This window comes from Equus przewalskii, chromosome X, assembly GCF_037783145.1.
Source record: "Equus przewalskii isolate Varuska chromosome X, EquPr2, whole genome shotgun sequence".
Classification (NCBI taxonomy): domain Eukaryota; kingdom Metazoa; phylum Chordata; class Mammalia; order Perissodactyla; family Equidae; genus Equus; species Equus przewalskii.
The window spans coordinates 9,106,331-9,129,055 of record NC_091863.1 but is presented as its reverse complement, the minus strand read 5'-3'; the positions used below and the strand labels follow the sequence as shown (position 1 = coordinate 9,129,055).

At 42.6% G+C, this 22,725-nt stretch overlaps 1 protein-coding gene across 10 annotated transcripts in view; it reads right to left on the bottom strand.

Annotated features, from left to right (window-relative positions):
• FRMPD4 (FERM and PDZ domain containing 4) overlaps nt 1–22,725 on the bottom strand; it is a 797,725-nt gene that overhangs the window by 2,806 nt on the left and 772,194 nt on the right. For all 10 annotated transcript variants that reach the window (XM_070604452.1, XM_070604446.1, XM_070604451.1 and 7 more), the window contains 8 exons: nt 22,425–22,544; nt 16,391–16,527; nt 13,432–13,558; nt 11,043–11,132; nt 10,297–10,479; nt 8,131–8,269; nt 2,334–3,398; nt 690–1,976 (listed from right to left, as the gene is read on the bottom strand). In XM_070604452.1, coding sequence (XP_070460553.1) covers nt 690–1,976; nt 2,334–3,398; nt 8,131–8,269; nt 10,297–10,479; nt 11,043–11,132; nt 13,432–13,558; nt 16,391–16,527; nt 22,425–22,544 — 3,148 coding nt within the window. The remainder of the gene's footprint in view (nt 1–689; nt 1,977–2,333; nt 3,399–8,130; nt 8,270–10,296; nt 10,480–11,042; nt 11,133–13,431; nt 13,559–16,390; nt 16,528–22,424; nt 22,545–22,725) is intronic.

Sequence of the window (22,725 nt, the reverse complement as noted above, 5' to 3'; positions counted from 1 at the left end):
GGGATATGCGCCCACTGGGTGGTAGAACGGTGGAGGCAGGCACAGAAAGTAGCTGTGCTGTTGTTGCTACCTGTGTCTATATTTTATTATTTTGGGGAAAATATAGCAGCTTATCATGCATACCCCCAAAACCTTCCTGACACCCAGGTATGCCAGACATTTCAGAATATTCCTCTAGGAGAGTCTTACAGAGGAGGGAGGAATCTGTACATATTGCTGGAAGGCAAATGATCTTCCCAAATCCCACTGATCTTCCTGATAGCCTGCTCTATTATCCTTCCTTGCTCTCAATCATGAAACGGCAAGATTCGAAATTTGATGTCTTGAGAAGGAAATCAAACTCTTGTGACTCTAAGCAAAACTATCTTGTAACTAAAAGTCACACTGGGCACTACCAAGTCTACATCTAGAATTTAGAAAAAAATATTGCTCCATCAAATTCTAACAGCAGGAACAGAGCAAGATTCTAAACAGCAAGTGCCATTTAACTACGGTTCCAGTTCTAGAAACCTCAGTATTAAACACTGGGGGATGAACGATTGATACTTAATCTGGCCACAGTTTTGCAGCCTTTTTAAAAATTCTAACTTTTACTTTAATTCCAGACTTTATATTTTCAGGTTTGTTGTAAGCTTGGGTTACATGCTCCTGGCATGTAATACAAAGTGCTAAATCCATCATTGCTGTACCTGTGGTTTCCTTAATCTTGGGGAGTCGATGACATCCGTCTCTCAAAGTGCCAAACAGGGGTTCAGCATTAATGGCTGTGTGCAGAGCAGGCACTGTCATCCGCGGACACATCCCTTCTGTCTGTGGGTGTAATTCCTTAAAGGTGGCTCCGTGGTTGGGAAGCCCAGTGGCTCTCTCCTCTGAAGAAACATAACTCATGCCTTTCCCCGAAGTCTCAGGAATCAGGTGCTTCCCCATGGAGGGGCAGAGTGGGGACTCCACAGGTGTGGCACAGGTGCTGCTGCTGCTGCCTGTGCCACAGCCTGCATCCACTGAAGAGCCTTGAGAGCTCTGTAGAGAAAAATGGCCCTCGCTTTGTAACGATGACATCCGCTTGGCCAAGTGGTAGTCACAAAGGTGGGCCACACTCTCTTCTGCCTCAGGAAGCTTGGAAGGATGGTCACAGGTAGACGGGTCAACATCCTCTGGGTTATCTAAGTCTTTGGCTGAAGCTACACAGGTGACGTCAGTTAAGAAGTGGTCCTGTTGGCCAAGTCCTGAAACCTCACTGGCTTCTCCATCGGGAGCCCCTTCATCCTTCCCTTCAGCCTCCCTTGTCCCCAGACCGGAAGCTCTTGGAAAGGTTATCCCTGTTGCTGCTTCCAACCCACTCTTTTCAGCCACCCCCCCATCAGTGGCCACATACCATCTTTGACTGTCCTTGCGAAAAGCAGTTCTTTCCAGATTAAAAGTGCTTAGGTGTTGACTGTCCCTTGAAGACACAGTACCAAATTTACCTTTGGTGTCCTCCTCCACCTCAGCTGTTTTGGACCCCTGCTGCTTTTTCCCTGGCATGTTCCCATTAGGGGGTACTTTCCCTTCCCCATCGGCCAGCTTGCTTTTCCTTTTGCTGGTGCAGGAATACGCCACCGACCCCATGTGCAGTTTGCTAAAATAGTCAGTGACTGACTTGGTCTCCATGGTTTCAGGCTCCATCTCCATGTGGTCTGAGTGAAGTATCTGCTTGGAAGGCACAACTTTGGGAGGGACGTCAGTCACCGGACGGGCAGCCAGGGCATGGGAAGACTTCGGAGGCAAGCCCCCAGCAGGAGTTTTGGAGGTGGGGAACTCTGTCTGCTCTTCTGCAAGGGGGTGGTAGCCTTCATGAGTGGCCAAGAACATGCGGGAGAGGTTTTCTGACTGCTTCTGTGCTGTGGCCAGTTCAGAACTCTCAGTCATTTCAGAAGAGTTAGTTTCATTGCCCGAGTCTGAAGACTCGGGGCTATAAGCCCGCAAGATGGCTACACCTGCATGCCGTAAAAAACAAGAACCGATTAATGGATGCAGAGGCACTAGGAGACATGTAAGAAAATGGGACTCATTATTATTAAAAAAAAATACCAAGTTTTTCCCTTTTCAGTAAGGACTCTGAGTTTATTGCACAGTTGTTCCAGAAATGGGGGAAAAAACGTGCTACATATTTAAAAAAATAACAACAAAGGAAACCACATACACAAAAACCCATGATGGTAGTTTCAGCACATTTATGAAATGGGACATGCGTGAAATGGAGAACACCACATAACAGGACTCCAAGGGCAAATGGCTTGAAAGGATGAAATGATATGGTTATCAGTGAATAAATGTAACAATCGTGAAAGAACCTGAATTGTCACTGGTCTGCTGTTCTTCTGACACGGACAGAGCTTCTAGAGCTTCCAGCGTGGAAACAACGGTGTTATCCAGTCCCTTCTCACACTTCCCCTCGGCGCTGGTGGGCACAGCGTCAATGAGGGACACGGGGATCTCATCATTTTGCAGGCTATTGCCTGGTTCCTTGTCCTCGAGGAAGGAAGCTGCCTGGCTCTGAGAGTCCTCCTCATCTGAACTATCTCTAAAGCCAGGTGGGGGTGCGGCGATAGCCATGTTCAAGGAACGCAACAGAAAGTCATCCTCATTGTCATCCCCTTCCGGAGGGGGCAGGGATGTGAGGTCGATGATGTCATCGCTTGACCCAGAAAGGTTGAGGATGGGTGGTTGGTTCATCTCTCCCACCATGAGGTCCTCCTCACAGCTCACCTCATCCTCGTCCTCTGCGTCATCAGTGTTTTCTGCGTAACAGATGTCGTGCAAGAGGGGCTCCTCTATCCCCTCAGCGGCCTCAAAGTTCTTCACATCACCTATGTTTGCATAAACAGAGTTTGCCACATACTGGATGCTCTCTGTGTCTGGAGTGAGATCCAGGCTCTTCATGTCATTGGCACTGCTGATGTAGAGATTCCTCTGTTTCTCCAGCAGTTCTGGACTCTCATCCAATAGTCTTTCATAACCAAGAGTCGGGGGATTAATACCATCATCCAAGGCGAGATCTCCAAAAATAAAGGACACTTTAGCTCCTCTTGGAGACTCCTGTGCTTTCTTTAGAGTTTCTGGCCCTGAGAGGGTCAACAGGGACCGCTGAGCTAGACTTCTGTAGTCTGCCTCACATGGAGCATCTTCCGGCTGGGTCAGCTGCTGGTTGAGTTCATCTGAATTATAGGTGTTGTCTATATATAAGTGCCGGTGGTCCTTTGGACACAAGGTGCCATCTGTAATCTCAACTGGCTTCTGTTTTGAATCTATGTATGTTATCTGGGCTTCTTGTTCCCCTTCGCCAATAAAGGTGGTCATTTGGGGTATACAGTTCCATTCTGGGCCAAGGAGGTTATGCTTTCCTTTATTTTCAGCTCCTAAAGAGAAAGAATTATGCAAAGAATATTACTGTGCTGTCTGGTTTCTGGAGGGCCTCGTCTCTGTCCTTAATTTAATGGCTTGTAGCATCACTTTTGTAACTACGGTTATTCAGCTTTCTAAATATGGTACTGGTTGACTTAGGCTTCAGGTGTAAGGCTTTCTTGGTTAGGAGAATTGACCTTAACAAAACAGATACTGCATAAAATATAACTGCTATTCGATAAAACATAACACCATTTGAGAGTAGGGAACTCCAGCTTAATTCCATCTGGCCCTTCATTCTATTATTAAAAGACCTCATTTACATCTATGAATGTGGGTGTACAACATGCCTTTAAAAATCCTTACAGGTGATAGTCCAACAGGCTGTTATTCTGGAAAATAGATCGCCCTTTTCTTTATAAAGCGAGATCTAACATTCCTCACTTTGTAGAGGAAGATGTTGGACTTTTTCTTCATTAAGTTAAGAGAAGGCCAAGGATCCTCATACTCCTACCACATATTTTAGGAAATACTGTAATGATAATGTAAGAATGTAATAATAAGTATGTATAATATATAAATAAAAATATAATGTAATAATAAATATTGTAATGATAGCACAAAAACCTCTATCTTCAGCCATTTTATACCCTTGTGGGTGTTAATATATTCATGTATAAATGTCAGTATGCATGCCTGTATGCACACACACACACACGCACACATATGTATGGTGCATAAGGTAGAGCAGTCACAGGTAATATAATTCTCTCTGCTGTTTCTAAGCACAGTTAATACTTTGACAAATTTCAATTTTTCTTTGTATCATGAGAACTCCTGAAGATTTGTTTGATGCTCCTCATGAATTAGAATTGCAAAACCCTAATTTAAAATATGTTGTTTTCTTTGTTCAAAGGTCTTTCAAAAGGAAATTTTTTTTTTAAAGATTGGCACCTGAGCTAACATCTGTTGCCAATCTGCTTCTTTTTTTTTCCTTTTTCTCCCCAAACCCCCCCAGTACATAGTTGTATATTTTAGTTGTGGGTCCTAATTGTGGCATGTGGGATGCCGCCTCAGCATGGCCTGATGAGCAGTGCTCTGCCAAAGCAGAGTGCGCGAACTTAACTACTTGGCCACGGGGCTGGTCCCTCAAAAAGAAATTTTGATGCGGAGATTTTACTCTGATATTTAACAAAACAGTGCAGCGTGTCATTCTGTCAATGTCGATTTGTAGATTCCAGAGGCAATATTTTGAGGAAATGTTAGGGCCACATATTCTCCCATTTGTCCCCTCAAAGTGCCCCCTGGCCCTAGTTTGGATAACACTGATATCAGGTGTACAAAATACTTGGGGAAAAAAACCAGTTTTACTGAAGAGGTGTTTGCTCCCCACCAATTATACAATGGACTGAATGCTGAACAATGTTCCAAGTCATTTTACATATATTTTCAAGAATAGCAAGTAAAGATATAATTTTGAAGACATTGAGTTACACACCAGCCATATTTGCATGTTACCTTATAATAAATATACCTGTGGGGGTTCAGCATTATTTTACTAACAACAACAATTTCAATTCTGACTGGCTGCGTGCACATGCACGTCAGGAGTGTGCATCACTGGGGGAGGGAGAGCAGTTGAGCAAAGTCGTGATGGAGCTCTGGGTTTAAACCAGGGGTTGGTGAACTTTTTCTGTAAAGAGAGGGCCAGATAGTAAATATTTTAGGTTTTGAGGGCCAACTGCTCCGTTGAGCAGCTACTCAACTCAGTTGTTGTTAACATAAAAGTAGGCATAGACCATACACAAATAAACGGATGTAGTGGGTTGAACGTCGACCTCCCCCAAAATATGTCCACTCTGTGAATATGACCTTATTTGGAAAAAGAGTCTTTACGCACATAATTAAGTTAAGGATCTCAAGATGAGAGCATCCTGAATTATCCATGTGGGCCCTAAAACCAATGGCAAGAGTCCTCATGAGAGAAAAGGAGAGAGAGGTTTGGGTCACCCAGAGAAGAGGGGAAGATGGAAGCAGAGAGATTGGAGTTATGTAGCCACAAGGGATGCTGACGGCCACTAGAAGCGGCAAGAGGCAAGAAAAGATTAGGGAGTAGGGCCCTGCCAGTGCCTAGACCTCTAGCCTCCAAAACTGTGAGACACTAAGTTTCTGTTATGTTAAGCTGCAGGGTTTGTGATAATTTGTTATGGCAGCCCTAGGAAACTAATAGAATGTGCATGACTGGCTTCCAATAAAACTTTGTTTGTAAGAACAAGATTTGATTCATGGGCCATAGTTTGCCAATTCCTGGTTTAGATCAATAAGAAAACTGAATAGGTCAGCAGGCTAAAAGCAAGTTAACAGACACTTATTCAGACTCTTGTAAGGCCCAGAGATGCATAAATATGTGGGTTCAGGGATTTTGAAAGTAATTAAAGGTTAGTTTTCAAGATAGAGAAGAAATGGGAGCTTACTGTTCCTTATTAGAGATCTTGACTAAGGTCTTTGATCACTTTGAGAGAAGAAGAAAATATACACTCAATCTTGGCTTCCTTCCAGAAGGGTGTACTGATTTGGTTTCTAGAATGATTTTGAAGACACAGAAGGATGTGGATTGGGAATTGGGATCTATGCTGTGGCCCAGTCTCCCACAGAATGGGAGGAGAGAATGGACTAGGGATGAACTGGCTGAAACGAACTTCACTCTCTACATTTCTTGAGTCTCAGGAGATCTTTTGGGAGTTTCTGAAGAGAAGAGAAGAACTTTCAACTCTCAGAGGATGCTAAGCCCTGGGCTGCTGCTCAGTGTGGGTCAACCTCCTGCTTTTTGGAGCATGCCATCTCTCTCCCTCGTCCCCGCTTCTTACACACACACTCTCTCTCTGAGAGTGGAGAGAGACATTTGCAACACGTGCCCTCACCCTCATTCTCACTGTAGAACTGGGAGAAATTACTGAAAGTTTGAAGTTCCATTCTTTCCCCAAGGTAAGAATAGTTTTTGGAACTAAGTTTTTGTCTCTATAAATCTGATTAAACATTACATTTGTGAGTCACTATAAATTGGACAGAGCCCTTATTCCTGTAACCACTTTTCAAATGGTAGGTTTGGTTTTCTTCATGCACCTGTACAATCTTAACAGTCTACAGGGAAAAGGTTTTATTTTCAAGATAAACTTTAAGATTTGAAAACAAAAAGCCAAAATGTGGTCTTCCAATGTGAAAGGATTGTGTTAAATTGCTGAACTGCACTTCGGAATTTCAAAGGTCAGCGTTACATTGCTCTAAATCCCCTAGCTCAATGACTACGTGTGGTCATAAAAATGTTCACCCCCAAAGCCAGCACACACTCACTACCTCCTCATTGTTCCTTCCCTGTTTCCTTTTTAATCATTTGTGCCTCTCAGGGTCTGTCTGTCTTCCTTTCCTCTCTGTGTTTCTGTCCCTTTCATTCTCGATATTTTCACTCCCGGTTTCTTCCCTGCTGATTATTAATAGAAGTACTGGGCATTGTTTTAGGAGTTGTACATAGATTTTTCTCTAATCTTTACCTTGCAAGCTAGGATTTTAATCCCAACTTTGCGAAATGAAAAATCCCAAACTTAGAGAAATTTTTTAAAAACCTGGACACTTCAAGGTGGGGTTGGATTAAATCTAGTCACAAGTCAAAGTTGCCTTCTGGCATGCCTGGTCCCTCTCTCACTCTTTCTCTCTGCTTTCCCTTTTTCCTATGACTGCAATTGCCTCCATGTAACCAGCCATCATGATAAAGTGTGCTTGAGTCTGTCTGTGTGTGTGTCTATCTACATATTACAATATACTTATGGAATAATCATTTCTGTTTTCTGCTAAGTTAAAGTGAGAGAATTTTCCTTCCCTTCTTTTCTCTTCCCCCCTCTTCTCTCAGAAACAGTGACAATGGAATTTGTTCTTAAGAATTTCCCTTTCTTTTTAAAGAAACCCTGATTATGTTACCCTGGCTATCCTTTTTGCATGGGTCAGTAGCGCTGGTTTGAACGCTAGTGTCTGTCCATCAGCCACAGCTACAGAGTGTCCACTGAAGATGGAGGAAAATGTTCAAACATGGAAGAAAAAAGTTCTAAAATAAATCAAAACACCCACCCTTAAAGAAACTATCACTTCCACAGTCCCCTGTCCTCGAGTGGGGGCTAGTCATCCTGGCAAATGGCTGAATTGACTTATTCCATGTCTTTACCATCTTGATGGTCCCACTACAGAGCTAAGATGGCTCCTGGGGTCCCTTCTAGAGCCCCAAGTCCTCCTGTTGGTAGGCTCCCAGAATCCTGGAGGTAAGTCTGATGCAGGAGGACGTGTCCAGGTGTCCGGGCCTAGGGCTTAAGGAGAGGCCAGCCCTAAAGCTGGGGGCTCCCAACTCCTCTTGGACATTCTACCGTTAGTTCTCTGCATCCTGACCTCTGTGAGAGTGAGGCAGTAGAAACCACGCCACAAAGACTGATGCTCACTCCCTTCGCAATAATTACATCACTGTCTTTGAAGCACGCACCCCGGCATTTCCAAGCGACGTGGAAAATGTGATGGAAAAATCAACATTTTCATTAAAAACATTAGACCATATCAGAAGCATTTGAAAGCTTTTGTGTTAAATTTGGACATTAGATTTTTTTATGGGTACAATTTTAACTTTTCAAAAAACATCTTTATTATTGTTGTCAGGTGAGGTGGGGGATGGGGGTGGGTTAGTGCTTCATGAGATCAGGAAGAGAATACCTGTTTCCTGGGTGCCTGCATTTTTCTTGTTGGCCATGTTAAATATCGACCTCCTGGAATCCACAAGCAGCCTGTAGTATCCAGCTGTTAAGCAGGCCAGGTTCATGGCATCTGACGATTCCATTAGGAGTGTGATGGGCTACACAAAAGAGAATGTTTTGGTTAAAGCCATCCCTTCTTAATAACCTCCCTTAGGTGACAACAGCTGCATTTGTGCTTATGAAATGTAAACAAAAGAAGTTACTGACCAACCATTTCACTAGAGAAGCACAAACGGGGGGAAAAGTCAGGCATAACCCAAACAGCCTTACTGCAAAACATTTAGGTGACGACATTTTGAAAGCCTAGATATTTTGAATCTTTTCCAGGTCATATTGGAAGGAAAACAAAATAACATCGGTTTTGTTCCCAAATAGTTAACATTTTAAAAAGTGATAGTTAAGGAGTCTGTTACCAGATGTGAACGCACAATCTGAAAAATGACAGGAAGGTTAAGTTTGGGTTCATGGTGAAAATTAGTGTTGAAGAGAAGTAAAAATCAAGTGGAAATTACTGCTAAGACTGAATGCAAAGTGTCAAAGAGATGCAGGAAAAGGATGCTTCTAAAGGAAATCGTAAATTCACAGGAGGGCAAAACAGAGATGGGAGTCAAGAAAAGGCCTTGCTAAAACTTTCCGGAAACAATGAGGTTCTCATACCATTGGACGTGGATCTGGGCACATGGGGAAGGATGTGTTCAATTGACGCAATTGTTCTCATTGAGGTAGGAAGGGCGGACTGCGTGGTGTGTTCTTGTTGAAAGACAGAGAAAGTGAGAGAGAAGTAAGGGAGCAACAAAAAAAGCGGACAGCCGGAGAGGCACAGAAATAGAGAGATGACAGGCCTGTCGCTTTCACTCCCAGGCGTAGGACACTGGCCAGGACTGATGGCCCTGCTCGTGGAACCTAACTTGCCATCCAAAGCCCCTGGACTACTTCATGAACTGCCTTTTCCTCCCTTTTCAATGGAAGTCTCCTCTTAAGACACCCCAGAGTTCTGTGATATAGGCAGGAAACCATCAATAGGGTCTTGCCCCCCAGTTCTGTTTGGGACAGATTACCCCTGTTATCAGGCTGATGACTGCATCCAATTCACCCTTTCTTCTGCCCCTTTTTCAGGATGGGCTGTTGTCCTCAGAATCTTTGGTTATGGACTGGGGGCCAGGCATTCCAAGTCTATCCTTGCACGTTTCATTGCTACGGCCAACATGTCCGAGCTCCACCTTCTCCCTTTCATGGTCATCTCTTCCGGCTGCAGAGCACACTGACAGGTTCTGATTTGCTCTGTAGAAACCTTTTTTCCCACATCCTCACTTACTCTTAATCTACTTCTTCCACATGACGCTAGTGGGAGTGGAAGGGGGGTCTCCTTGCCTGTTCTCAGAGCACCCCCCTGGTTGACACTGTTTTCTTTTTGGACTCACTCTCTCGCTTCAGGTCCAGTGCCTTTTCTCTAAGGAAACATCAGCTACATTAACACCATCCAAATCCAATGACTCATCTATTCCTGGGACAAGAAGGTGGGGACAGGGGACCTGGATTATTTCCTGTCAACTTCTGTTTTGACAGTAAAGTTTTGCCCTTTGAGGACAGTCTCAGATTGTTGTTTGAAATGGAATGGCCACGATGTTCTTAGGGGCCAGATTTTCTCAGTACGCACTGCTATAGTACAAAAAGACAGACTGACTATAACACTCAGCTTTTCCAAAAGAACAAGCACATACAGACCCAATTTAACAAGAGAACGGGAGTTGTAAACAAAGTTGGGAAAACTCTCCCTGCCTGTCTATACAAGAGTCATGTATTCTAAAAAGTTAGCAGGGAAAACCTCCCCACTCTCTATCTATGGTTCACGTATTCTGGAGCCAGAAGGGACCTTAGAGATTAATTAGCTTGCTTTCTCACGTATAGATGAAGGAATTGAGTCCAGAGAAGTAAGCAACTTGTCCCCAAATCACACAACTATTTAGGGAGGACCTCAGGCCTGAGTTGGGTAGGTTTTTTCTGCACCACACCTCGCCTTTGATGCTCTGCACACACTGAAATTTTGCCTGCTTTGTAAAGCAGCAGCGTTATCAGAAACGAGCTGTTCAAATCAAGGCCACGTGTCAACATCTGAGAGACTTACCGTCACATCTAGCACGTGGAGCTCCACCCTCACCAAGCTTTCGTCTTCAGTAAACATCTCGATCCTGTTGACATGGCTGAAGTCAGCTAAAAGAGCCACCAGATTGGTTTTGGTGTTTATGACGTGGCTTATGCCATACCGGGGCCCAACCAGGAGAGTCACCTCTGAGCGCTTTTCTGCCTGCTGAGAAAGAGATGTTGACAAAATGTAAAAATACTAGACCTCTGAAAAGCCACACAAAGTTGAACCTGAGAGTTTGTTTTTATAGGACTACATTTTCTTTAGAAAGTATTTCTGGGTTATATTGTACCAAATCGTCCAATTAGAAGAACCAGATATATGACCGCCTCGAGGCGCTGATAAATCATGAATAATGTAGACAGTAAATGTTATCATAGCACAGATATTCAGAATCATGAGAGGCTTTTAGAAATGAGGATTATTTTTCCTTTTTTAATGTGAAAGCAACTTCTGGCCCAATGATTTAAAAGAAGGCCATTGTTAGAATGCATCAATTCTCTGGGTTCTTCACTTTTCTTTTTCTAGGGCATTCTGCAGTGACGTTATCCAGCTTAACATTGCTTTTGATATTTTCAGGCTAGGGTGCAGTCGATTAGAAATGAGGCTGGAAAAGATTCACAGCTGACTTGCTTTTGTCATCAGAAGCAGCTCATTCCAGACAGCCTATGCAGTGACATTTTGCAGGCCTCTGTGGCTTCCAAGAAAAAGCAAGAAAAAGAAATTACCACTAAGGTCGCCTTGAACACACGACCCCCATACAGTCGAAGGTCACTGAGGAACTTGAGATAATGGACCTTGGCTTGCAGTGCAGAAAGCTGAGGAGAGAAAAGAAACCTCAGGTGTTAACTCCATTGGGTGTGATTCTGTTTCTGCTGGAGACCAGCTGAAAACAAGGGCAAACTAGAAGGATCCTTTTCCTGCTGACAGATGGGGTGTGACAAGGACTCTTCGGGAGGAATGGAAGTCAATTGCTCTCTATCTGGTTTCCTGATAAAGGGCTGCAACGAGATATCAAGATTAAAATCTTTTTATTTGGGAGGAAATGTATGGGGGGCTGATCAGTACGGATATGCTGGGCCAGGGCACTCGACAAGTGAGAACAAGATCAGGAAATACTTCACTGAAACCTCCGCACATGGGGAGACTGCAAGAGGCGAGTGGTGCTTTCCAATTAGGGACAAAGGTGGGTTGCATACGAATTCTCCCAGAGCACAGGAGACTCACCTGCCTGCAGAGTTGGGGCGGGCTGTTTTGAACACACACCTGCAATTTATATAAAGCCTTTTAAACAGGCTCTACGCTCCCTTCTCAAGTTTCTTCCAGTCTCTGCAAGTTTTTAGGGGAAGTGAACTGTCTGACCTCCAGTCATTGTGGAAATGTTTGAACTTAAGTCCCTGTTTTACTGATTCAACTCCAAGAATCTACTGAGTTTCATGATGATTTACAAATGAAATTTTATCCAGATAAAATTTACCTTTATAAAGACTTAAAAATGTAGATTCTCACATCATAAAAAAAGTACTTGATTAAAAAAAAAAGTCCAGGTTTCATACTGAATGTGCCAGGAATGTTTGTTGGGGGCGAAATTTTCCATCAAGGTGTAGACCACCAAGTTGCAATGACTGTAAAATTCTGTTTTCAACTGCAGATGACTCGCCAACTCATTTGTTAACTATACCTAAATGCACTGCCCTTTAGGTAATTATTTTGCACTATTCGTCCATCCTACTGGTTCCAAAAACCCAAAGCACTTTGCAAATTCATTTGAGAGCAAACCACTCACTCTTGGCTAGAAAAAACTGTTTGCTAGGAAAGACCCTTGCTAGAAAAACTGACCTTTATAGGACAGTGATTGATGGACACATCTTGGAGCAGTTATCCAAATCATTACAAAACTAGTGAGCCAGGCTTGAAAAAAATCATATCAAGTCTATTAAAAGAAATTAGCTTTGGGCAAATCAGGACTGAAATTTTAAAAATCTTGATCCATGACGTCCTGCTGTATTTCTGTGAGCTGAACGCTTACAGAAACTGAGAAGTAAGTCAAGGGTGGCTGATCGTGTGGTGAACTTGATTATACATTTTAAAAGAGCCATGAGGTGAGGAGAGAATAGAAATAAGCATGTCTTAGCCAGTAAAAAGGACTTAAAATCTGATACTAAGACCAAAGAATTACCCAGGTAAACAGTGATTTGTATTGGAGTCACACAAGTTTCTACGGCCAACATCAATTGCAAAGTGTTCTTGGGTTGTTAGACTGCTTCCAATTTTATAGGTCCAGTATTTTAAGGCTCCCTTTTTTCTGGTTCCTGAAACCCTTTATTTTTACTACCTATAAACATAACTCTCTATTCTGACCAACAGTATATTTTAAAATGTCCTTTGCGTTTCTTCTACTTAAAAAAAAAAGATTTTAACACCAATGATGATGAATGACAATTTTATCTTTCTTCCCAAAGTAAGATTTAATTCAATGGTTGTCAGCTCAGGGTGACTTTGTTCCCCTGGGCACATGTGGCAATGTCTGGAGACATTTTTGTTTGTGACGATTGAGGGGGGTGGGGTGCTACCAGTATCTCGTGGGCAGAGACCAGGGATGCTGCTAAACATCACACAATGCACGGGACAGGCCCCTCCCAGAACAAAGCATGATCTGGTCCCAGATGTCAATATGCTGAGGGAGAGAACCCCCGGTTTAATTAATGTAGCATCCTGTCTGCAGGCACCCTTGCTGACTGCTGTGCATTTAAGCTGGTGTGAGTGATAAGCAAGAGTATGATGGAGATGTGAAATTATCTTGCAATTCTATCCTCTAATTACAAGGTCTCCAGAGCCATGCAAGGTTCTCCTGCATGCACATGTGAACACACATATACTCTCTACATGGAGTCTATAGCTTGCAAGAAATAAGTAGGTTTCCATAAGAATAGTTATTTCTCAATAGTCTTAGAAACATGTTAATAGTTAAAAAAAACACAAAGGTTATACAGTGTTACTGCTTCTGAAAATATGGTGTTAAGTATTTTATTCATGGGCTAATTTTAAACATTTTGAAAAACGCATGCAAGTCTCTCTCTTTAAAATCCATTTTCTATTAAGATGCAAATGTGATACCTTTTTACCCGGTGGTACCAAGTTTTGATTTGCTTTGACAAGGTGTGAAAGTGCTTTCTTTATGTTCTTCTCTTTCATGCTTTGCAGCACAGCAGAGGGAAGAAAAGTCTCTAATCCCCATTCTTTTCTGCAATAAAGAGCATATCTTTATTTCACATTCTTGTGATGATTAGTTCTCTAAGACAAAATGGCGCTCTGATGTTTGCTGGAACAAATGAGCTCTTGGAAAGGCAGGGAATGGAGACAAGTCCCCAATTAGGGCAGCAACTTTTAATTTACACTCAGGAAACATACTATTTGATCATTAATACATATGTTTGCATTTTAAAAGAAACATATTCCTCACCCTCCAGAGAGAATGCGAACAAGACATTGGGGGCCAGTGGAAACGGAGGACACACTTAACTCAACCCACCTCTGATCTTGTAGAATTCATTCACATATCTGAGTGTGTATTTCCAACATCCATTTCTCCCCATCCCTTTGGTTATTTCCACTGTCACTTCTTCTCGTCTGCCCACACCCTTTCTTCTCTTGATGCAACTCCTTCACGCCCTCAAACCATTCTTCTCTCCCATCTCCCTCATCAATGGTTATTTCTCTAGAAACACATAGTTCTCTTTTCTCCCAGCCAGATCACATCGATCTAACTCCCTCCGTCAACATTTCTTGCTAGGGGAGTGGGGAGTGCTGCTAATAAGGAGTCAGGGTGGGGTTCATGAAACTTAAGTATGTCCATACGGACAGGGAGGTGCAAACACCACTCATAGGTGTGGATATACAAGAAAACAAACAAACAAATGGGACTGGGTTAACATATTTCGGCAAGAGCGCACTTCCCCAGCAATGACTACAACCCTACCCTAAGAAGGTACCACATTTGGAATTCAAGGAATTCTATCCTGATTGGTCATGTGCCCAATCAGTGTCTTCTAAATTATGTGAAGACCTTTGAGAAGGTTCTGGTTATTTCTTCTGCTCCAGATCCAAACAAGGGTAAGAAGACAGCCTTCCCCCACTTGACCATTCAAGCTCTTCATCACCAGTTAGTTAGGATAGGGTTTTTCACGATCACTGTTTTCTTCCTCAACTTGTACTTATTATCTTTACCCATCATTTGGCACTCCTTATGAGCTACTGTGTCATTCTACTTGTATCATTATTTTAAATCATTATTTTTTCATATCTTTTTGTCTTGCCTTTATAATCAGATCACAGGTTCTTCGATGGTTAAGATTATACTTTATACTTAGTAGTACTTTCTACTGTCCTAGAGTCAATACCATGTAAAAGGCTCAATGAACATTTGTTGGGTGAATGAACGAATTAATGAGAACATTATTGTTAACTCTGCAAGATTCTTATTCAAGCTAGTTATCTCTGGAGGTTTTTGACTATACCATGTTCAACCTGGTAAATGTGGGCAGAGAGTAGGAACAAAAATGCATTTCAATTGTCTGAAAACCATCTCAAGTTGTGCAGGCCACGTTTCCACCGTTTCAAATGGGAGCCAGTTGCATCCGTCTCCAAGAACTTCCGAAAGGGGAGCAGATGCGGGTGTGAATGTATCCACCTGAATGCCAGGCCTCTCTGTGAGCCGAATCTGTCTCAGGCTCCAGTCACTGCATGTGCGGCGAGAGAGAGAGAGACAATGCACCTGCAAGAAGGAGTGGGCCCAGCCTGGAAGGCCTGAGGTTCTCAAGCTGCACACAAGTCTTTGTCCTTAGGCACCGACAGGAGAACTGAGAGTTAGGAGAATAGTGGCAGTGGAGTCGGCACGTTGGAGTGCTAATCCTCAGGAGCCAGCACAGGCTCACGAACCTGCTGAGAAAAAGCCATTTTGCCCCCTGGTGGGCAAAGCTGGTACTGTGGAATCAGAAGGGCTCTAGAGGCAGCCCATGGGAAGCTTCTCTGGACGGTGGGATTGCCGTTAGGTTGTACATCTCGTGGAGGTGTTGGGGGAGAGGACTCCAAGGCTTTTAGAGTTATGTGAGATGTGGCTTCAGCCCTGCCATGAAGTTTGAAACGGGAGTGTTCCTTTCTCTTAGCATTAGAGCTGCCAGGGTTAAGAAAGTGGTGGCTGCTTTAGGCTACTGAATCACCTGCCAATGGGAAGCATACAGACTAGGTGACAGAAGGTTCTCTTTGAAAGGATAACCCTTAAATAGACTCATCAGCTGAAGGCTACACGAACTTTTTTCTAAGAAGAGGGGTCTTCTCCGGCCAGAGAGGTAGTATAGTGATGCCGTAAACGTCGTACTCAGCCAGAGAAGGTATTCACACTTTCCAAACAACATTCAAGTCATGAAGCAAAGTTTGATTGTGTGGCATCCTTTCCCACTCTGTCACCGTCCTCTACTACGAATACCATCCTTGCTGATTGTGACTAAGAACATTACTTTTCATACTGCATTTTGATCATCTAAAGTAATCTGGAGTAATACAGACCGCTTTCTAAACACGATGCTTCAACTGGTCAGACAAACTACAGTGCAGTGCCCAGCCCCGCTGCCTGGGTTCAAATCCTGCCCCCTGCAGTTAACAGCCAGTGTGACTTGGGCAAGTGACCTCATCGTTCTGTGCCTTGATTTGCTCATCTGTAAAAAGGAGCTAAAATTCTACTGATCTCATAGGGATGTGTGAGAATTAAACAGATTAATGTCTGAAAAGCGCTGAGACCAAAGCTTGGCTTGGAACCAAGTTCATTTAGGAATTTAAAAATGTATGCTTCATTTTAAATATGACTCTCATTTTAACCACAATTCTCCAACGGTGGATTATGTAAGAAATGGATCTCTTCCACCAAAAGTGAACATGAAACATCTATTTTGCCTCTGGTTAACAAACGCTCTGCCACAAACAAGATCCATTTTGGAAATAGAGACACATCAAAAATACACTCGGGCATTAAGGAGGCAGTATCTTTGTCTGTGAAATGGCTCTGGGAGCCAACACTTACTCGATGTATTTGAGGGAGATTTTCTGCGTTTGCTTGGTGGTCACTGTTGCGATGTACATTTGCAGCGCCGCCAGCCGCAGGGCTATGTCGTATTTCAGCTCTGGCCCAAATCGCTCCTGAACGACATCGTTACAACTCTGCGAAGAGACCAACAGAGGGCGCAGCTTGTTAAAGAATGGGCTGCAAGGGGCGGGGTGGGGGGAGGGGGGGGTTTGCCTTAGAGGAACAGGTGACACGCATTTCCCCAGCGTTCCACCCTCACTTCCCAGGCAAGGAGGCTAAATGTGGAAACATTCCCACCACGCTGCTTGGAACGGTGTCAGTATTTAACTGCACGCACAAACACAGACCACACAAAACATTTACCATTCATCGACAAGTGAGCTGCTACTTAAATATTTAGCTTTTTGTAAAAATAATTAGGAATTTAGGTATGAAATTTCCAAACACAGGTGCCAGAACTGAACATGTGAAACACTGATAGCTTGATGCAGCTTCTGTAGCTGGGCTGCCAGGGTTGGAATCCTGTTCTTCCACTTCATAAGGGTGTGACAAGCAACTTCCTTAATTGTTTTGTGCCTCAGTTTCCTCTTCTGTGAATTGGGGATAATACTGCTCCCTATCCACAGGGTTTTGGTGAGGATTAAATGAGTTAACCATGTAAAGCCCTTAGAACTCTACCTGGTAAATTTAAGTGCTCATACATGTTAACAGCTGTCATCATCAACGTCATTATCTTCCTCTTCATTATCATCCAGAGCAGCTTCGGGGAGGGAGAATTAGCAAGGCGACGGGTATCAGCAGCTCTGGACTTATACCCACCTGCTTTGGAGTCCTGGCTTTGCCGATGGCTACCCATGTACATAACCTTCGACCAGTTTACTTTCACTCTTGCAGCCTCAGTTTACTCATCTGTGAAATGGGGATTTGTTCATCCGTAAAAGGGAGGCACCTATCTCATGGGTTTGAGGTGAGCCTCAAGTTGAAGAGTGGCGGAGAGTGTGCTGGGACATGTAAATCCCATATGCCCCCAAGCAAGGGGTTCAGGGGAGAATTTTCACTCATTAGGAGCAAAGCACTGAGCTAGACGTTGATGAGAAGCACAGCATTGCTTACGCATCTTCTGCGTGCGTGTTTACCTACTTTTGTTCTGGGAAATTAGGCTCTTGGGCTAGAAAATATGATATTTAGCCTCTTTTTCCCCTTTATTCTTCATCTTGTCCCAAGAAGACTTCAAATGGAAAATGGTATCAAGATTTGTTTGCCTCCCTTCCAAGAGGAGAACATTGATGATCACTTCATATATCGCTTCTGCTCAATGGGAACATGCACCTCAGTCTGGTTTCTGCACACAATATCTACTCTTCGGATACTTACCCACGCCGTTCTGGCGCCCTGCCATGCACACGCCGCACGAGCCGCGTGCACGTCCCAGTTCATCCCTTCACTGCTCAGAGTGAAGTCACAGTCTCTCCCCCTCCATCCTTAATGTGGTTTTGCACCTTTGCTTCTCCTTCAGTGACACCTCTCGGGACTGCACAGCACGCCTTGTTGGAAGTGAGTCTGACTTGAGGCGGGAGATAGGGTGATGTGAGTGAAGGCAGCCTCTGAGAGCAATTCCCGGCTGCCATTTTGTCTTGCTAGTCTTGGGATTCCCAGTTATTTCCAAGAGCCCAGGGTTGTCCATAATGAGGTTGACAGCCTAGACAGGGTTATTTTATAGAGCCTCATGAAAGATGAGGGTGAGGAAGCCACTTGGCACAGTGCCAGTCCATAACAGGCACCTGAAGAATTAGTTTTTTGACAAATCGTTTTGATAAACTGCTTTCTTCTCTGACTGCTATTGTATCACAGATTTGAAACAGGATTTTAGCATAGAATTTAGAGACAAAAGCTCCAGGTTTGATCCTCGGGTCTGTCAACTGCTAATTGAATGACCTTGGACATGGCATTTCATCTCTCGAGTCTCCGTTTTCTTATCTGAAAAATGGGTTAACAACAGCCAACTCTCAAGGTTGTTAGCATAACTGAGGAGGTTTGATAAAATGGAATGTGCTTTATAAAGGTGAGTCATCAGTACAACTGCCCAGAGTTGGGACTGGGACTGTTTCTCCCATGCCTGTCATAGCCAGTATTTAACCAGACTTCCGGGTGAATTTTTTGTCAAGGTCATTAGTCACTTAATTACATTACATAATTAGTTCAGACTGGTCCTGGAGAATTAGTGTGACGTCTGACTTACGTATATACATATTTTTGGTACTAATCATGCTTTTATTACATGAGAGTACATTACACAAGCAAATGGTGGTTATTGTGTTGCTAAATAGAGGTCCCGACAGACTCCAAGCCTAAAAAAGTTTATTTATAAAGAACATGTTAGATATTAAAAAGGAAATCGATACTGCTAAAGTGTTTGAAAACATTTTGTAGCCTCTTAAGTACTTGCCAATTGGTGTAATGAGCTTTTTCTTAATAGATAGTGGACAGGTAAATTTCAGCATAGCTCATTATAATTATGAATTAGAACAGTCTGGATTATTAAAGTTTACTGGTATTATAGATGGTAGAATCTGTAAAATACCTCATGGTCCATTAATGACCAGGAGATTAATCGATATTATCATTATTGAAACCTCTGTTTTCATCCCTATGGTTCATCTAGTCAATAGCTACTGTCCTCCTTAGGAGTCCACTGAGTTGAATTGATTTTTGTCTTTGTAATGTCATATATGTTGCTTCTGCTTACTCTTTTGTTCTCTAGGCTAATTTTATTGCATCTTTTTAGTACCTTAAAATCAACATGGGCACGCAGCACCATTAGCAGATACACTGACTTATGTTAGACAGATACGTTATTTTAGATGTACCACACATTCTGTGATACAAGGCATTTTGAAGCAGAGGGTCTGAGGCCAAGAAATTCTCATTTCCTATCCTCAGTGGAAGATCTACAAGATGATGGTAGCTTTATTTTGGTCTCTATCACTCACCATCCATGGCTTTCCACCTCCCCCCCTGACTACTCCCTGAAGGGGTGGCTAATCCACCACTCATGCGACACCCAAGATGGAAAAGCAGGAATGGCGTCAGTCTTCTGCTGGGCCCCGGGCAAGATCCCAGGAGAGGTTTTCCTGTTCTCAGGCCAGTGCCACAGGTATAAACGCTATGTCTTGTGAATAAGAAAGAGCTCCACACACTGCCTTAGATTTGAGCAAACACACCTTATGCAGAACTGTGCTTAGCAGTACTCCTGGTCTACTTAAGAGGTCTCCCCTCCCCAAGGCAAACACCACCACGCTCTTCTCTTATAAAAATGCAATGAGCTTGTGATGTTTAAAAGAGAAGCAGAGTAAATGGTTTTAAAGCATCATCTTGTTAATGGGGTGAGTATATAATTATAGAGAAGGACAACTGAATGCATCTCACTGTCTACAGCCACACACTGACTGGCACCTGTAACTATTTATTTGCAACTAACAAGCTAAAAATCATAGCACGTGATCTGAGCTGCAGTGGCAAAGCCGTGGGTCAGTGCTCAGCAGGAATACGGGGAAGACGCAGTAACAGATCAGCTGAGAATCAGGCTGTTTGTTTCATGCAGTCACATCTGGGTTGCCTGGCCTTTTGTAGAACAGGGGCATTTGTTGAGGGGGTCCAGGTGACCAAAGTTTAACATTTAAAAAACCCAAGTCATGACAATTTCACTGTTTTGGGTAGAAAATGTGTAAAGTGCACGGCACATTTCTTTACACGACAAACAGGGTATACCGAACAGGACTTGCCTTTTCCTGATGACTCAGGGTTATCCTCAAGAACATTAATCATCCTACTGAGCTGTAAATACCACAGTCTCTTCCAAAGACCACTGATGGGGAATGTTTAACCAGCCTTTCCCTGAGTGCCTCCATCTGCTGGAATGTTCTAGTACATTCCGATTCTTTCTTCTCTGACTTCATTTCTTTTTTTTTTTTCTTAAGATTTTATTTTTCCTTTTTCTCCCCAAAGCCCCCCGGTACATAGTTGTGTATTTTTAGTTGTGGGTCCTTCTAGTTGTGGCATGTGGGACGCTGCCTCAGCATGGCTTGAGGAGCCATGCCATGTCTGCTCCCACGATTCGAACTGGTGAAACCCTGGGCCGACAAAGCAGAGCACGAGAACTTAACTACTCTGCCACAGGGCTGGCCCCTGACTTCATTTCTGTTCTCCAGGGCTTATTACCATTTTAATTTATGTCACTATTCCTAACCTCTGCCATTTATCTTGTCTATGTCTCTCTGCCATCTTCTACTTACTTTCTTTTCCCAATCAACTTTTTAAAGATTACAAAAGCTTTAAATATACAAGAAAATACTGAGAATAGTAAAACAAATACCAGTGTACCAACTACCCATAGTTAACAAATATTTCTTTTATTTTCTTTTTGCGGCTTCGTTGCTTTTTATTTCTTATGTAGGGCTCCAGCAATCTTTGCCCTATACAGGTATCCCCAGCCAAAGAGAGCATGTCGGTTGTTTTTCTCGTCTTTTCTTCCTTTTTTGTGGAGGAAGGTTACATTAGGTTTACAACCTCTTCGAGTAGCTTAATGCTGGATGCTTAAGCATGAGGTAAGTGGCTTCTTACTGTTTAATGTGATTATATTAGGCATTTAAGTGAGAAGAATAGGAAGCAGTGATAGAGAAATATAGGAACATCTCCTAAATATCAAATGGGGAAATTCCCTTTGGGACAAACTAGCAAAGATTCTCATTTCTTGAAGCCTTTTTTTTTTTTTTCTGACAATTGTATCCCAGAATCAAAGGATACTGCAAAGAATACTACCTTCTTAAAGTTTTATTGCCTTAAAATCAATAATTCCAGTATAAAGTATATCATGATATTTCAGAACAATCTAAGCACCAAATAAATGAATGAGTTAATAAGTGAATAAAGGAGAAGGGAAACTCTATCTTACAGTAGAATGCCAATAAATGAAGAAGAAATAATGGCATTAGAAAAATCACCATTTTTAACCAGTGCAATAATAGATTCAGGCAAGAATCATCAATAAATACTAAAACTAGTGGGTAGAAGGATAATAAGAGAGTTGCAAAATGACTCTCCACAAATTACTTCTTAATTACAAAAGGAAAAGTGATAACTTCTGGATGGATACATTTGGAGAATATTGCCTTAAGCAAGAGTCAAAGTCAAACTTGCCATTGAGCGGACAAACTGACATCATGGGCCTCCTGATGTGACGCACTAAGGAGGACACAAAATCACTCATGTTGGTGTTCTGCCCAAAATGCACACCTTCAATGTAATCATGAGAAAACATCAGAGAAACCCAATTTGAGAGAATTTTACAAGATAACTGATCAGTACTCCTCAAACTTGTCAAGTCCTTGAAAGTCAAAGAAAGTCTGAAGAATGTTCCAGTTTTAAGGAAACTAAAGTGACATGACAACTACTTGCAAAATGGGATCCTGGAGTGGATCTTGTTTTCTAGGGGAAAAAAATGATATAAAGGACATATTTGTGACAATAGGCAAAATCTGGATATGTACTGTAGATCAGATAATAGAAATGTATCACTGTTAAATTTCTTGATTTTGTTAACTACACAGTGATTATATAAGAAAATGTCTTTGGTACTAGAAAATACACACCGAAGTACTTAGTAGTAAATGAGCGTGATTTTGGTAACTGATAATCATAAAGTTAGAAAAAAAATTGTGTGTGGCGGGGAACGGGGGATCATGTGCACGCCAAAGATAAAGTAAATGTGGTAAAATGTTAACAATTGGTGAATCTCGATGAAGGATACCAAAGAGTTCTTTTACTACTCAAAACTTTTTCCTAAGTATGAAATTATTTCAAAATCAAAAGTAAAAATTAAGAAAGCACCATGGAATCATTTTATAATGCATTGAGCTTGGGGTGGGGGACAAAAAGAAATAAAATCCCAAACTTCTTTCAGAAGTTAGGGAAAAACCCCACAGTTAATTTACCCCCCAATGTTAATATAAAACATGCCCAAATTCTCACATACCTGAACATAGAGATACTCGAAAGCAACTGGATCTCTCCTTAAAAGGTCAATTGGATCCTTTGGGACAAAGCTAATTCGGAAAAGACACCTCATCTTATGGGAGCTGGGCCGCTGTGTCACCTAGAAGAGCAGACCAATCACAAGAATCCTTCAGTGCTGACTGAGGAATGGCTGAGGGACACAGAAGCACAGGCAAGTTTGGACACCGAGGAAGGAAATGGCTGAAATTCTTTTAGTATTTGTCATAGATACTCATTCCCTGAAAACTGTACATACCTGTGACTTAGGTCGGGTTCCCCAG